This window comes from Trachemys scripta, chromosome 1, assembly GCF_013100865.1.
Source record: "Trachemys scripta elegans isolate TJP31775 chromosome 1, CAS_Tse_1.0, whole genome shotgun sequence".
In the NCBI taxonomy this organism is placed as follows: domain Eukaryota; kingdom Metazoa; phylum Chordata; order Testudines; family Emydidae; genus Trachemys; species Trachemys scripta.
This window is the reverse complement of record NC_048298.1, coordinates 104515536-104529882: the sequence shown is the minus strand read 5'-3', so window position 1 is coordinate 104529882 and position 14347 is coordinate 104515536. Positions and strand designations below refer to the sequence as shown.

Here is a 14347-nt window from a genome sequence, read left to right as displayed (position 1 = left end):
ATTGTACAGGGTACGTATTGTGCGAGGTACACTCAGATAGAACTTTCATTGCTTTCGTTATCTGCATATTTGTTTGCAGTGAATTGTGGCGCAAATGCGGAGAGCCATAATTTGCAGGAAATTGTTTCACCAAAATAGTCTATTCAACTACCATACTGTAATCCAACATTTTGAGCATGTTTGTCAAGTTGTGTTTTAATATGTCTTAATGTTTAATGGAAGAAAGCAGAAGATAAACTAAAAATGTGAGTCTCCTACTGCCTGCAGGGAATCTCTCTAGGCTCTGTTCTAACTGAACCACCTTTTTGTCATCTTAAAAATAACCCCTGCTAACCAATTTATTTGTATCTGTACAATACCTCCTGCAATGGCTCTTTACATTTCAGCTCTGGTGTACTGCCTGTTTTGTTGCATTCACAGCACATCTGTGTGAAAAGCCTTCCTCCCCCCCCCCCCCCCCAGTCATCTTTATTTTACAGGCAGAAATGTTTGGTGTTGAATATTTATATCACAGGAACTTCATGCCCCATTGTACTAGATCGTGCATGTATATATGCAAAGACACTGTCGTGTGTCGTCGTGATTCCCCCCCTTGTCCCAATTAAGGAGTTAGAACCTAAAACAAATTCTAGTTGAAACTGGAGTTTTATTTGTACACTGTAGCAAGTGATTTAGGGGGGTCTAATCCACCAAAGTCACCTAAACAAAAGTTGAAAACTGCTCTTCTTACACTAGGCTTTGCGTACTAGTTATGTGTGTTCCTTAGGTATTATGGTGGCAGGATTGGTTGCAGGGAAACTGTTGAATTCAAGTACGTTCTTGTTCACTGTATAAAATTTGTGTTTGTAAATTTGATAAGGCTATGTGCTAATCTTAATACTCTTTCTCAGTGTGTTTAACAGAATGTAGTCTCTTTGAGATTGTTTCTGGAATATTTTGGACAGTGATATATGTGACTGATTCTGTGCTGAAAGGATATGGGGTGCTTTTAGAGATCACTGTTATGGAGCCGTATTCTGTAGTTTAGCACCTAATCTGATGATAAAGTCATTTTTGGCAGAAGTCCTACTACTAGCAGAAAATGTAATGAGCCTTCTTAAGTCTTTGTCTGTCTTAATGTCTCCTGTTTTGTTAGTGGTTAAGCTTACGACTGTAAAAATTCAAATCAGTGCGTTTTATGCACATTAACTGTTAACAGTTATATTTAGAAAAAAACCCAAAACTGTTTGAATCAGACAGTTGGTTGTCTTCTGATTAGATTGATTCATCATTAACTTGTTGAGTATATATACCATCTTTTTTTTTTTTTTTGCTTGCTTGTAGTTTCCCATGATAAACTGTGGTAATTATTAATTTTTTAATCCATGAGCATAGAAGGTGGGGTTTGGCTTGTTTTACACATGCACTTGAAACAAGATATAAGAAGTATTTCAAGGTTCTCAGTGATTCAGCTGTGAGATTTAAATTTATTTCTCTTCACAGATAGTAATCGCTTTGTCAAAGGTATATGAACAGGGTGAATAAAACAGATGGTAGAGTCATAGAGTGGTGCAGGATGGATGATCAGGTTCTGTGAATATGGGTGCCTCTAGCAATGTAGCCTTCAAACTAACAGTCTTCAAAGTAATGCAACAGTACCACCTATTAATACTTTTTCATCCAGCGTCCCTAATGTGCAACCCAGAGTGGGTGTTACATCCTTTTACTGGGAAATGAAGAAGAACAGCCTTTCTCTGTAAGGGAAGTTTTGCTTGCTGAGAACGCCAGTTCTTTCCTGTCTCCCAGTGGGTGGAAATTTCCTTCTGTTTTGCTGATCTGGATTATTTAACTCTGGCTTATGTCTCATTGTATGCCAGCTCTTGGAGACAGATCCCTAAAGCTTTGCAGCACACATACAAGCTTTTAATACCTGGGAACCTGAATGCATGGGGTTTTACAACTGTTATTGTAAGGGACTGTTCTTGCTTCTACTTGAATTGAGGCATTAGAGAAAATCTGTTGAATAGGTTCAAACCTTTCAGAGATATGTTGTCTAGAAATACTTACCGAACCAAATGTGTTTAACAAAAGCTGCTCCTTTCAGTTTTCATAGGTGCATACTGCTACAAGATAGGGGGTAACACTTTCCAACGTGCCTGAATGATTTAGGAGCCTAATTCCCATTTTTCAAAATGAGCTAGGTACTTAAGAGTCTAAGCTTGATCTACATGGGAAATCTTGAAGTGCTATAAGGGAAAATGTGAGTTTAAGGCACTGTAGCCATACCAGTGTAACTCCCCCTAGGGACACTCCTATTCTAGAATTCTGGTGTCGCTTATGTCACTGGGAGCAGTTTAAGCTAAAACCAAAAGAAGACACTCTCTTATTCCAGAATAAGAATATCCAGGCAGAGTAGTTATACCAATATAACTGTAGCTCTTAAACTATAATAATAATCATAATATAATCTTAATATATTGGAAAAGGTCCCGTGTACACAAGCCCAAATCTCAGAGACTTTTGTGGGATTTAGGCTCAGAAGTGCTTAATTCACCTTTTAAAATGGGAGTTAGACTATTATGCATATTTGAAAACTTTTACTCAATTTGTTTACACTGACACTGCTCAACATTGTCACAGTGAATTGAATGTGTCCCCCCAATCCATCACCTAAGGTGAAACGTGGAGGGAGGGAAAAGTTGTTGGAAGCAAAGAATGAAATTAAGTGAGCCATGCGTGATCACACGATGGTGGTAGTAGTAAGCTTCACAGGAGACGGCCTTGCAGTGCCTGAGTTTTGGCTGACCAATATTTCTTTGCATTGTCCTGTTTCTGCAGGCTGCTCCTGGGGTGGGAGATGTGACACAAGAACCTGGAACAGGCAACTGGAGAGGAATGCTGAAACCCTCAAAAGCTGAAGAGCTATTAATGGAAGAAAAATCTAAACCACTTACAGTCCTACCTGCCAGCCCTCAAAAAGGCCATGCTGTAAACCTGTTGGATGTGGTGAGTTGTGAAAGAGATGATGTATCTGCACCATTCATGATTAGCTCAGGCACAGGAAACCGGATTTTAATCTGTATGAATTCTGTACCTGTAGAATATGAAACTATTATTGGCATATGGACAGGTAGGTACCCTCTGAGGTCCTCTGCCATTAACACTACCTTTCCCTTCAGTTCATGGAACAGAACTGGGGGAAACTGACTTACTTTCACACCCATCTAAATTAAGGGACTGTTTGCCTACTTCATTAATGCTATAAAAAGATTAATCTCTTGTCAGAGTAGCAAAATTTCCCTAGACTTCAGCAAGATCAAGTGGACAATCACTTTCACTGTCAGGAACTATTGTAAAAACTAAAGTCACTTGATTAAATTAAATCACTGCTGCCTTTTTCTCTGAGAGGTTGTTTTCTTGAAAATTTCCTGTCCTTTGTACTACCTCTCAAATCAGTTTCAGGCTCATGTTTTTGACTTGTCAAAACATCTGTAGTTCTGTTTTGGGGAGCGTAAACACTTGTTGCAAGACCAGTTGGAATCAAGCTGAAAGATGAATGGAGTTCCCACTCAGCTATCCAAAGTAGGTAGAATGCTTTAAATAAAATCAACCTGTAAACATTAAAATATTTTTTTTTTTTTTTTTCCCCTGTAGCCTGTACCTGTTGCACGCAGACTCTCTTCCCGTGAGCAACGAGACTGCGAAGTGATTGAACGACTTATCAAATCCTACTTCCTTATTGTCAGGAAGAACATTCAGGACAGGTAATAGCTAACTTTTATGTAGACATGTAAACCTTGCAAATCTTTGTGTGATATAGCCATGTCATTTGCTGCTGAATATAACATTGCATTTATATTGCTTTAACTCTCTAGGCAGAATTTAGTAGCTCTACAAGGAGGAGCTGTGAAATTTGATTCCTTATAAAATTGAAGTCCACTTGATAGGCAAAAAGAGCACACTTTTTTAAAGCATCCAATACTAGTTCTTGTTTTTGAATACTCTGTTGTATTGCACCTTAAACTTCATTTACTTTTAAAGAGAATGTCTGCTTTTGTATAGGATACTGCAATCTGTATTGAGGGATTGGGTGCAAATAATTGGCATACATCCAAGGTCCAGTCAAGCAGTCAGAGCTTTGCAGCCACCAGCCTTTCATCTGAGGAGGCTCATATAGAATTCTTTTGACAAGTGTGTGCCAATTTTCAGCCATAAGGCTAGATGTAGTAATGCCAAAGCATGCTGCCTCTGCTGTGTAGATTGTCTTTAAAGTTGCTGTTGCCCAGTTTTGTTTTGTTTTTGCTAAGAAGAATGAAGCAAAGAAGAGACTAATGGTTTTATTACTGAAGGCTTTACAGAAAAGTCAGCAATTTATCCTTTTTTTTTTTATAGGAAAAGTAAAATAATTCTATAAGTTGAAGCTTAGATCAGGTTGTCTATTCCACACCATGACTATTGCAAGATTGTTCTCCAGTATTCTGTCCAGTTTAATTTTAAATTACTCAAATGGTATTTCCTCATTTTCCATTTTAATGCTATCCAAAAGTCCTTTTACCCCAGATGTTCAACCTTGATTTACCTCTACTTCACTTTATCCTAGTATTCCACGTTATATACCCTCTTGTGCTCCCCTAAATAATTTTGTTCTGCCTTCTTCATGCACTTTCTCCCCCATAGGCTCACATACTGTGTGTGTCATGGCTGTTTACGTTTGCACTGTGTAACTTTACAACACTTAAGAGCCACTATGTGTTCCCATGCAAAGATGTCTTAGGAATTGGCCACTGAAAAGAGCGCACTGTGCCTTGCATCTCTAAGTGTCGTTGCAGAGTTAACTCAGGCTCTTACTTGGATGTTGCCTATAACCCTCTATCGTCCACCCATCCGCACAACCATCTGACCTGAGTTTAGTGGTGCTTTCAACCTAGGTTAGCTATCTCATCTGTGACTGTAGGCTTAAAACCTGTTTTCACTCAAGCTGGTAACCTGCCCACTTTGCAATGAGAACACAGACTAAATCACTTGATTGCTCACTGTCCTACAATATCTTCCCACATGCCCAAAAGGACAGACAAGTTCTCCCACAATTCACTTGGAAAGAACCAGAGTAGCTTGGCTTACTGCAGCACAACAAATCATTGGGTATGCCCCTAGAAAGTCCTAGTGACGACATAGTATTGCGCCAGTGAGGACACATTAACTTGGGTATGGCTTTTCAGTTTAGCTACTTACATCCAGGTTAGGCTATCCCAAGTGCTGGCTGCTGATCACCTGTTAGGATGTTTTCACTGCACTTATCACTCCACAAGAAGTGCATGGTTTTTATCTTGCCAATTCCTATCTATATTGATTTTTCCACTTTGTCAGAAGAGCTCCGTTGTGCTGTGATCCTGTCAGATTCCATAAGCAAGGCAGGGTCAGTATTTTGAATTTACTGCAGGAAATTCAGGGGCACTTGTAACTACAGAAATCCATACTAAACCAATGTTCCTTCTTGGTATTTCAAGTGTGACATAAAACTGAAATCTTGCCCACTTGTGATCATTAAAGATTTCATAGCTGCCTTTTCATGAATAAGAGTCTTGTTGCTGGGTCATGGCCAAACTTTTTTGGGTAATTATATTCTGCTTGTCTAAATTCTCCTCACATTTTGAAATTCCCACACTTCTTGCTGTATGGTGCCTTAGAAGCAGCATCGTCCAATGTATAGGGTACTGGCAGAGAATTGGTAGACCTGTGTTCTGTTCCCAGCTCTTTTGCTGACCTAGTGTGACACCATGGACAAGTCACTGCCCGATGCCTCTGTTTCCCTTTTCATCCTTTGTATTGTCTATTTAGATATTAATAGACAGAACCTGGTGTGAAGAGCTTAGTGTTTTTACAGTGCCTAGCACAATGGGCCTGATCTTGATTAGGGCTTCTAGGTGCTACTGTAATAAAAATAATTTAGACCTAACAGTTGGTATAGAACTGTTCAGGGTTGTACATATGGGTTTCAGTTCACTTTGAAATGCGGCCATTTCACAGGCAATAAACTCAGCAGCTGTTGGACTGCACATAGTCACTTTACAGCTATTTAAGACACATTGCTGTAAGATTTCTGTCAAGATTCTGTATAATTGCTTACATTGGAACATAGATTTACTCAAACTGCATGTTGAATCTAGAATAGCTAATGCCCTAGCTTTATGTGGCTTGTTTGATATTTTATTTTTCGCTTGCAGTGTGCCAAAGGCGGTGATGCATTTTCTGGTGAATCATGTGAAAGACACTCTTCAGAGCGAGCTAGTTGGACAGCTGTACAAATCCTTGTTGTTAGATGACCTTCTGACGGAATCTGAGGACATGGCACAGCGCAGAAAGGAGGCAGCTGACATGTTAAAGGTATTGAAAATCAAAACACCCAATGAACTGTTAATTAAACTGAAGCATATTAAATCTGCTGAGATTTCAAGTATATAACAGTCTTCAGGTTTTTGCCATGCTTTTTGGATTCAGGTCAGTTTTGTTTTGATCTAGTTCATTCTTTTATAGAAACCCTGCGTGAGCAAGAAAGCAATAATGAAATACTAGTAATGTTGACTATACATCATTAATCTAGCTCCTGGAGTAAACCCCAAACACAGCTTTGTTAGACTGGTATTAACTTTCTTTTATAAAGGAGTTTTAGAATAGTGAACTTCATTAGGTTTTCCAACATACTCTTTTAAAGCTCTGTAACTCTCCCTTGACAGAATTTCCTTTTGAAGGTGGGGTTAAGAGGGGTCTCTCCCCCCCACCCCCCACACACGTAAATTTCCATGCTTATTTCTGTGAATAGTACCAAACTATTTTGTCCTAAAGTATCCTGTCCTAAAGATTTTGATCAGGGACATACTGCTGTGGATTTGGCTGTGACTGCAGATGCTGCATCTGTGTTTCTTGTACTTCAGTGAGTTTGAACTTGTCATAAATACAGTAAAATAGTTTTTTTTCCAAAGCTCTAATTTTCCACTAATTTTGTGGTGTACCAAATACTGCCTGTTCCATTCGTTTGCACTGAATTGGCATAGAGAAATATGCTTTCTAAAAGATCAAATCAGCACAGTGAGGGAGAAATAGTGTGGGTCAGTTCTCTCATAGAATGCAGCAGGCATTGACTCTGGATGTTTGAGATACCAGACCCCCTAACCTGTCACTGTTCCAGGACTGGATGTAGCAAGTGTAATTTTAAATCTCTGCTCTTACCTAACCCACATGTTTGAGTCAGAGAGCATCTTGTAGATGGTAAACTCTTTGGGCATGAGTCATCTGTTTTGTACAGTACTTAGTACATTGTTGGTATTTTATCATAAACTGGTTTATTTGTTAAGTTTGTTTAAAATGACAGCTGTTTTAAAGCTGCCAGGATTTGGACATAGTCCAGTGGTGCATGAATTAGGCAGAATGCTAGTGAAGAGGTTTAAAGGTACAAAATAAGTGCAATTTATACGTTAGTTGCAGAAAGAAACAATTTTATTCTTTATTATGATGATACGTGGTGGCAAATATCTGTGTAGCTTACCTAAAGATTAATTGATCCACATGGAGTGTTAATACAAATGCTTTGGGGCCTTTGGGTAGGCGAGAACAGCTTCGAAACAAAAGTTGGTCTTAAAGGTGCCACAGGACCCTCTGTTGCTTGAAACAAAAGAGAAGTCTAAAAAAGTTATGACTGGAACAGAACCTTTTTGTTTTAAACTGAGACCTGTTTTGCATGAATTTCTAACATTTTCAGTTCATGAATGAGAGGCTGAGGGGGTGACTTGACACAATAACTCTGGTCTACAATCTTGACAATACCTTCGTGTTTTTGTCATATTTTGCACTTGTGTAGTGTGCTCCATCTGAGGGAGAGGCCTCTACAAATATTAGTGTATTAATCCTCCCAACACTCTCTCAATGAAAACAATGATTGATCTTGTTTTGTAAAACATTGCTGAATTAACATTGTCTTCCATAGAATGATCTCCTGGTTGTCATATGAGAAGCAAATAAGGAAAAAAATTAATATTTCTTCTTTTGTTTTTCCCCTCTCTGCAGGCATTGCAGCGAGCCAGTCAGATTATTGCTGAGATTCGAGAGACACATCTTTGGTGAAGGTTATCTCTACCCGCCACACTGTTTATATGGGTGGAGAATCCTGATGACTTGAAAATTTGCTAAGCATTGTATACTTGGTAGAATTTTATTTATGAACTCTTATCTGTGTACTGCAACTATGTGTAAATTTGCTCATGTAAAGACAGTTGGTTTGGCTTACAGACCGAAAAGTATGCTGTACTTTGCAAAACAAGTCATATTTAATCCACATAATAAATGGCTCTAAATGTTTCCTTACCAGTTATCTGGTGCAAATAAAACAGACCAAGTTTACTGTCCTGTGACAGTCTCATTTAAACTTAGGCAGAACCATTAAAGTTCCAGTGCCTGGCTTGCTAAACAGGTTGCGTATGGGTTAGATGGACAGTGTAGTCTTGTTGCATAGTTTTAAGCTGCTTTTATAATAGAGGTTTAAATACCACAAAGATGAGAAAGCACCAGGTATTCTTTCATGAGTATACTGCATGCACCATGGCAAACGGAGACCTGAATTTGATAGCTGGCACAGTAAAAATGTCTTCTATATAAGTATGTGTGCACCCATTTTTTTCAGAATTTTAAAAGAAAGCAGCATTATAAAACAAATTTTTGAACTGGATAAATGAATTTCACTTTAGGTGAATTAGCCTGGAACTTTAAAAAACAAACAGGAGGACGTACTAAAGAATTGGTGCAAACCAATGAATGTGCACCAGAGTTTGCATTTCGTTGTTGGGGATGATAATCAAGTGCAAGAACCCCTTTTTTTCCCCTCTGGGACCAAACCTCTGGACCATCCACTAGCAAAATTGTTCTCATAGAATTTAAAAATAAAATGAATTTCAAAACTGTTGTGGGATAGTAAGTGTTTCTTTTAAAATTAAGTTGGACAGAAAGGAGGTGGGATTTGTTTTAGTTCTTTTCAAATAATTTTGGAAAGTATGAAGGCTAAGAGTATCTGTGGAAGAGAGAGCATGACTAGAATGTTTATACCAGAGTCTACTTTAAGTACTGCCGTCTGGGGAAACAAATTTTACTGTGCTATGAGGAATTTTTCTAAGAGAACCCAATTTGTTTTAAGATAAATATGAGGTTGGGAATAAAGTTGATGGTTATTTTCTTCTGGCCATAGCCAGCACAGTACACGTTGATCACACTAGCCTCTTAAAAGTTAAAATATTATTATTATATTATAGCTTCCTACAATTTGAATTTAAACTCCAGCACACTTGCATGTATTTTTTCACATAGATTTATTTATTTGATAAAGTAGAAATGTTCATGATGCTCTTCCTGATATTGTTTCTCTCACGTGCACATTTATTTGTAGAAGAATTAAATAGACATCACTGTCCACATTTTTATGGCTTTTCTCTATGCAACAGGCCTGGGTTTCTTCTCCCACATACACAGTTCCTTCACTATTTCATCACTTAACAGAAACTGAATTCCTGTTTAAGCTGCTAAAATTATAAATGTACAAACCTGATCATTTGCAAACATTTAAGGGACTAGTTTACAATAATGGCTAATTCTCAGTTTTCATTTATCACTGATGCATTCACACTGGATTAAGATCAACAGATGGAAACATTTGGCTTAAGAATCCTGTCTCTCTAATATGTCACGTTAAATTCCACATTTGTAAGCAGTCTAGAACTTTACATGTTAAATATCCTATTTAATCAACATAAAGAAACCAATTTACATTCTTAATTACCAGGGGAAAATGCTTCTTGTGGTTCTGGAAACATGAGGCTAAAAGAGAGAGGGTCTCAAACTGTTAGTTTTCATACTAATTTAACCAACAGTTATTTTAAATGCCTTAAACGTCTTTTAATTGGAATCCACTTTTAATACAGTTCATCTTTCTGCAACTGTGCTTCTTTCTTGCCCTAGTCTCCCCATCCACCCACCTATATACCCTCTTGGTTTAGAAATGCTACTTTTCAACATGTTAGTGGCTGACAGAGGTTAATCAGTGATTAATTGGCAAATATAATTTATTCTCCTTGTCAGGAAATACACTAATCATGTGAACTTTCAGAAGGCTGCACAAAGCAAATGAATGCAGTTTACTCAAGAAATTCTCACAAGTGAAAGGTAAATTTCACAAGAAATGATACAATTGATTAAGTGTTAATTAGCATTGGTGACCTGAATTCTTTTTGGAAATGCTGTGATAATATTTTGGTATCTCACTAACTTGTAAATAAGCTGAGGATATATAATGATTTGAAAGAAATGAACTTGGTCTGCCATTATCACTGCATATTGTAACAAATCAGTCCATGCTTTAACATTACTTCATCCTTTGATTAAATAAGCTATAGTTCAGTGGTTCTCAAACTGTGGGTTGGGACCCCAAAGTGGGTCACGATCCCATTTTAATACGGTTGACAGGGTTGGCTTAGACTTGCTGGGGCCCGGAGCCAAAACCCGAGCCTGACCACTCGGGGCTGAAGTCCAAGGGCTTCAGCCCTGGGCAGTGAGGCTCAGGGTACAGGCCTCCTGCCTCAGGCTGAAGCCCTTGGGTTTGGCTTTGGCCCTCCCACCCAGGGTGGTGGGACTTGGGCAGGCTCAGGCTTTGTGTCCCCCCCCCCCGTACCTCCCCTCCTTGAGTCGTGGAGTAATTTTTGTTGTCAAAAGAGGGTCGGAGTGCAATGAAGTTTGAGAACCCCTGCTATATATAATGTATTGCTATATACCAGATACGCAACTGTGAATTATGAGGAACTGGGTCAGATACCCATCACTATCTTTAGGCTTCTGATGTAGCTACACTTGTACAGCTTTTTCTATATTGTGATTTGCTCTCCCAGAATTTCCCATCACTAGTTCTAGTACAGCAGTGGGAGTTTTAGTGTCAACAGGACTCGGGTGGCTGCTTGTGTTTTAAGCACGGTATTGTCTACAACTACCTTAAGCAGTGCTAGATAATGGAATAGTTAAAATGCCAGCAGTCACTGGCACTTTGTCTATGCTAGCACTCTGGTTATTTCCATTGATGGAAGAAAAGGCATGGAAATTTTAGTGAAAGAAACCTAGTGTAGGCCAGGCTGTAGTTCTTTGGTTTTACTTGGCAGGGAATAGGGAGGGAGTTTGACTTCATTTCCAATCCTTTCTATTTTTTGCTTTGTGCACACAAGCTGTTACAAGTTTTCTTCCATAGAAACCTAAATCTGTGGAAATGAAAGTCTAACACCTCTTGAGAAATTTAATTTGACATTTTTTCATCAAGAACAGCTATTCTTTTTGCACACCTTGAATAAATCCAGTATCCAATGAAACTATTGGCATAAGCAAGTAATCAAGGGAGAAAAGTCAGAGAAATAGAAATTTGACATTTAATATACCTGACGTATGTATGTTACTGTAAATAAAACTGACAGTGTGAAAGACTTGCAAATAGCTTTCATATCAATAAATTACTTTTTTTAAGTGGTCAGTTTTAAATTTTACTTATGTGGGAGTGGGATATGTGTGTATACTTAAGGGCATTATTCCCAATCAAATGGGTGCTGGATTCTCCTACTTTCCATTTTGTCGTTATTTTTAGTAAATGTCATGGACAGGTCACAGCTTCCGTGAATTTTTGTTTATTGCCCATGACCTGTCCGTGACTTTTACTAAAAATAACGACAAAATGGAAAGTAGGAGAATGCATGACAAAATCTTAGCCTTAGTGAAGAGCTGTCATCCTACTTTGCTAGGAAGACCATGCACATTTGGGAAGGCTTCTCAAATAGTAAGGATCTGCTTTGCCTCCATCAACCAACAGCCCACCTACATTCACAGATTTCAGTACAGTAACACATCAAGAAGTTCTGGACACCCTAAATGAGACTCAACCCAAGACTTGTGAATCCAATCCATGTCCTTCCTGGCTTGTGAAAGAATCATGAACAGCTGGCACCACTCCTGACCAAAATAGTTAACACCTCTCTCAGAGAATCTTCCCTTCCTCCTTCAAACACTCACTGGTCCAACCAACACTGAAGAAACCCACCCTAGATACTTTAGTCCTAGCCAGTTGCCACCCAATGTCAAACCTCCCATTCCTAAGCAAGCTCAAAAAAAAAAAAAAAAAAAAAAAAATCTAGCAATAGGCAAACTACAGGCTTGTGTAACTGAAGTTACATTCTAGACCCAGCACATTCTGGATTCAGGCCAGGACATGGAACTGAAACTGCTTTAGCGGCACTGATGTATGATCTCTGGTCAATGGGTTATTTTCCTCTTGCTGGACCTCTAAAGCATTCAACCCTGTTAAATGTGAGATTCTGCTGTCTCGCCTGAGACAGATGGCAGGGGCCCAGGGTAATACGCTAAAATTGTTTGAATCCTTCCTGGAAGAACAGTGCAAGAAGTACTGATGGGTAACTGCACTTCTACCACTATACCCCATTTGTGGAGTTCTACAAGGATCGATTCTCTGTCCAGTCATTTTCAACATCCGCATGCAACTACAAGGTTAACTGGTCACATGAGACTAACTCAAGTGCAAGCAATATGTAGATGATACACAGCTCTACCTGTCCTTCACCACATTTGACTATATTACTATCACTGTGGCCCAGTGCTTGGATGAGATCAGCTAGTGGATAATGAACGTTTGCCTGAAGCTGAACCTGAACAAGACAGAGGTGATGCTGGTGGTTAGAGGAAAGTATTTGCAAGATCTCATAGCCATGGTGCAGTCTCTGTTGGTTGAAGATTTATACCCACTCTTAGTCAGTTCAGGCCGTAGTCTTAGAATACTCCTGAAGTCCTTGCTGATGCTGAACTCTCACATAGCAGTATCAGCAAGTAATACTTTCTGCCATCTCCACTTGGCTAGGAAACTGTCTCATCTTGGCAGCTGAAGACCTAGCTTCAGTTAGTAGTACCTTCGTCACCTCTTGACCTGAATTACAGAAATGCAATATACTTGGGCATAAAGCCTTCAGCACTTAGGAAACTCCAACTAGTACACAAATCTTGCAGCATGTCTCCTCAGCAATACAGGATTCCAGGAACACATCGAAGATGTCCTTTGCTCCCTATGATAGTTTCCCATAGAATCTCAAATCAAGTTCAAAGTCTCAGCCCTTATCTGCAAAGCATTCCATGACCTGGGTCTTCCTGAAAGCTCCAGGAGGAAGACCGTGGTCTACAACTACGCTCCTCTGGCACAATGGAACTTTGTGTAATAAGAGTAAAGCTCGTCTGTGCAAGATACAGCTTTCTCCAGGGATGGTGTGAGACTGTAGAATGAACTTGCCCAGGAACAAACATCATTTTCCGCTCCAAGTGCAAGGTGCATTTCTTTGACCTTGCCTTCTCTAATATAAATACACAACCGGTACATTTATATATAAAAAGACATCCACTACTAAACTAAATCACTCTTCTACACACACGTCTGCCTCTGAGAAGAGGATGAGAGACCAAATATGTGACAGAGGTGTAGTCACATGACTTAATCCTTACTGAACTATATTGGAAAGAGCTCAGAGACAATGGCAATGAGTGTGTTATAAAAACATATATTGAATATAAGGGTCAGGGGAAGAGAGAACTGTTTTTGAAATTATGGCTCTTACCATAGCAGCAAGTGAGTTAAACTGTATTAAAGTCTAGACAAAACTTAGAGGGAAACTGATAATTGAAGGTTCAGCAAATAACATCACTCTCTAGTCCTAGGCAAAAGAAGCCTCTAAGGAACCTGACCCAGCCACCAGAAGACACATTCTCTCCCACAAAACTGAAGGAATGATAGTAACTCCTCACTTAGTCGTGCAGGTTAACGTTGTTTCTTTGCTGATCAATTAGAGAACATGCTTGTTTAAAGTTGCACAATGCTCCCTTATAATATTTGGCAGCCATCTGATTTGTCCACTGCTTGCAGGAAGAGCAGCCTGTTGGAGCTAGCTGGTGGGGGCTTGGAACCAGGGTGGACCGGCAGCCCCCCATAAGTTCCCTGTGTGGCAGCCGCCCAGCCAGGGCCAGCCCACAATATTTTGGCATCTGAGGCGGGAAGCTCAAATGACAACCCCATATTCCCTCGCTTGAGCCAAAACTTTGAAAGGTCTCAGTTCTGCCTTCTTCCTGTTCTACTCCTCTCATGGTACTGCTCTGCTACCTACCCCAATACAGGAGAACTAACAACTTAAAATGCCTTGTTCAAAATTTTTAAGTAACACTTAATTTTCAAACGCCTGAACAGCAAATGTAACTTTTCTTGTCTCCATAGTAAACACTGACATTTTGAATCTGTTTAAATAAT

At 39.2% G+C, this 14347-nt stretch overlaps 1 protein-coding gene across 6 annotated transcripts in view; it reads left to right on the top strand.

The window, feature by feature from the left end:
- DNM1L (dynamin 1 like) overlaps nucleotides 1-8932 on the top strand; it is a 50105-nt gene extending 41173 nt beyond the window's left edge. For all 6 annotated transcript variants that reach the window (XM_034779966.1, XM_034779982.1, XM_034779956.1 and 3 more), the window contains 4 exons: nucleotides 2818-2985; nucleotides 3634-3743; nucleotides 6204-6363; nucleotides 8041-8932. In XM_034779966.1, the coding sequence (XP_034635857.1) occupies nucleotides 2818-2985; nucleotides 3634-3743; nucleotides 6204-6363; nucleotides 8041-8097 (495 nt within the window). In that variant the 3' untranslated portion in view covers nucleotides 8098-8932. The remainder of the gene's footprint in view (nucleotides 1-2817; nucleotides 2986-3633; nucleotides 3744-6203; nucleotides 6364-8040) is intronic.
- Nucleotides 8933-14347: the final 5415 nt, after the last annotated feature.